This window comes from Pediculus humanus, genomic scaffold (assembly GCF_000006295.1).
Source record: "Pediculus humanus corporis 1103172107401 genomic scaffold, whole genome shotgun sequence".
NCBI lineage: Eukaryota > Metazoa > Arthropoda > Insecta > Psocodea > Pediculidae > Pediculus > Pediculus humanus.
The window spans coordinates 116859-119243 of record NW_002987026.1 but is presented as its reverse complement, the minus strand read 5'-3'; the positions used below and the strand labels follow the sequence as shown (position 1 = coordinate 119243).

The 2385-nt window shown below is 24.2% G+C and overlaps 1 protein-coding gene across 1 annotated transcript in view; it reads left to right on the top strand.

Moving 5' to 3' along the window:
- Positions 1 to 1749: 1749 nt before the first annotated feature.
- The window catches only part of Phum_PHUM050350 (carbonic anhydrase, putative), a gene marked incomplete at both ends in the record, with an annotated part of 2034 nt that continues 1398 nt past the window's right edge, over positions 1750 to 2385 (top strand). Inside the window, 2 exons of the mRNA XM_002423270.1 lie at positions 1750 to 1840; positions 2155 to 2381. Coding sequence (XP_002423315.1) covers positions 1750 to 1840; positions 2155 to 2381 — 318 coding nt within the window. The remainder of the gene's footprint in view (positions 1841 to 2154; positions 2382 to 2385) is intronic.

Genomic DNA, 2385 nt, shown 5'->3' with positions numbered 1-2385 from the left:
TTTTGTAAGAATTTATGAAAAGGTATGAAAGAAGGAAAGAAAGAAAGAAAAAAAGGATTAAAAAAAAGGGGGGGGAATTAAAAACTCTGACGGGTTTTCAGTCCAAAAACAAAAAAAAAGTTTTTTTTTAAAAACATTATTATTATTATTTCGGGTGATAAAATAAAAAAAAAACCCGTCAAATTGACGTTTAAAAGGATCCCGTATAGTCGGCGCCATTTTTTCTTTTTTAAATCGACTTTACCTTACAAAAAAATTACGTTGACAATTAAAAAAAAATTTCCCAGATTTTTACGTCGTTGAATAATAAAAAGGAAACAAAGGAAAGTTAAAAAAAAATTTTTTCCTTTGACTCAAACGCCGGTAATAATTTGATTAATTTAAAAAAAAAAAAAAACAAAAACCTTTGATATAATAAAAAAAAAATTAAACGCGTTAATTTAACCAAAAAAAAAAAATTGTCTCGCGTTGTTTAATTTTTTTTTCACGGCAACAAACAACAACAACAAACAAACAAACAAACAAATGAAATAATAATAATAATAATAGATCTCAAAGTAAAATTTAATCAGGGGGAAAAAAAATTGTGTTAAAAACAAAAAAAAATATCGAATAATTAAATTTTTTTTTCTAATTAAAAGTTTTCATTTACCTTTGAGTCAATTTACGATTAACATATTTTATTATTATTATTATTATTACACCTAAAAGGAATTTTAAGAAGGTATTTGTTAAAAACATTTATTTTATTTCGTCCGATCAAAGGAAAACAATTTTTTTTTTTTTTTCTAAAGTGATGAAATTTTCCTTTGGCACATTTTACGTTTTTTTTAAACCCGACGTTGTTTTCCCTCTCTTTTTGTTTTTCCTTTGTATGTTTACTACCTGCGACTATATTAATTTTAACTTCATCATTTTTTTTCCCTTTTTCCTCTTTAGAAAAAGTTAATAATAATTTTTCCAGCAAAAAAAAAAGGATAAATTCAAAGTCCAACGACGACGAGCAAGAAGGAGCAATTAATAAAAATTAAATAAAACCTTGAATCGTAATTAAAGATTCGCGATTTTCCTTTTTTTCCTTTTTCTTCAATTTTCTTCTAAATTTATAAAATACCTTTGAATTTTTTTTAATATATATATTAATTAAATTATTTAGTTAAAGGTCGTTTCGAAAAAAAAAAATTATTGATGTTTTGATTTGTGTTTTTTCGTTCTTTTTTAAATACTACCAATTTAAATAGAAGAATTATTATTATTATTATTATTATTATTATTATTATTATTATTATTATTATTATTATTATTTTCGTCTGCTTCGAGTATATTTATCATTTTTAATTGATTTATTACAAAACGATTTTTTTTTTTTTTAAATATCATCGTAATATTTTGTTGTTGTTGTTGTTGTACGAGGACTACGGTACTGACAGACAAACAAAATTAATAAGTTTCGCATGATTATCATTATCATTATCATTATTAATAATAATAAATGATTTTTTTTTTTTTTTAATTTTGTTTTGACTTTAGGTCAAAGTTCGGCAGAAGTGACAGATGACTTCGGTTACAAGGGAAATAATGGTAAGATGATATTTAAAAAAAAAAAAATTCATTTTTTTTCTTCTTCTGACGTAAATACATGGGAGGGGAAAATTTTTTTTTTTTTTTTTTTCAGGGCCCTCGCATTGGGCGAATAGTTTTGTGTATTGCGCTGGAGAATTACAATCCCCCATAGACATAAAAAAAAATATGGTGAAACCTATAAGATTTCCACCGTTAAAATTCAAAGGTTTTCATTCGGTGCCAACATTGATGAAATTATTAAATAACGGTCACACGGGTGAGTTCGTACGACATTTTGTTTTTTTTTTTTTTAAAATAAATTCGTCGTAATTTTTTTTTCCCTTACTATTTGTGTGTTTAAAAAAATTTAAATTGTAAAAAAAATACAATTAAAACAATTTAAAAAAGGTGTAAATTAACTTTTTTTTTTTTTAAACTTTAATTAGTTCATAAGACGTGAACATTTAACTAAAAAAAAGTTAATTTATTTATATTTATGAGCGTTTGTTTGTTTGTTTGTTTAAGTTAAAAACTTTTTTGTAGTTTTTTAATTGTCTTTTCAAAAAAAAAAAAAAAAATATTGTTTTACAGTACAGTTGGAATTAAATTCATCGAATCGATTACCGACCGTATCAGGTGGTCCTTTATCCGGTTCTTACGCATTTTCTCAATTACATTTTCATTGGGGGGATAATGATTTAATCGGTTCAGAAGATTTAATTAACAACAGATCGTTTCCGATGGAACTTCACATGGTTTTTTATAAAGAAGAATATGGTAGTAAAGATAATGCAACGAATCACAATGATGGTTTATCCGTTT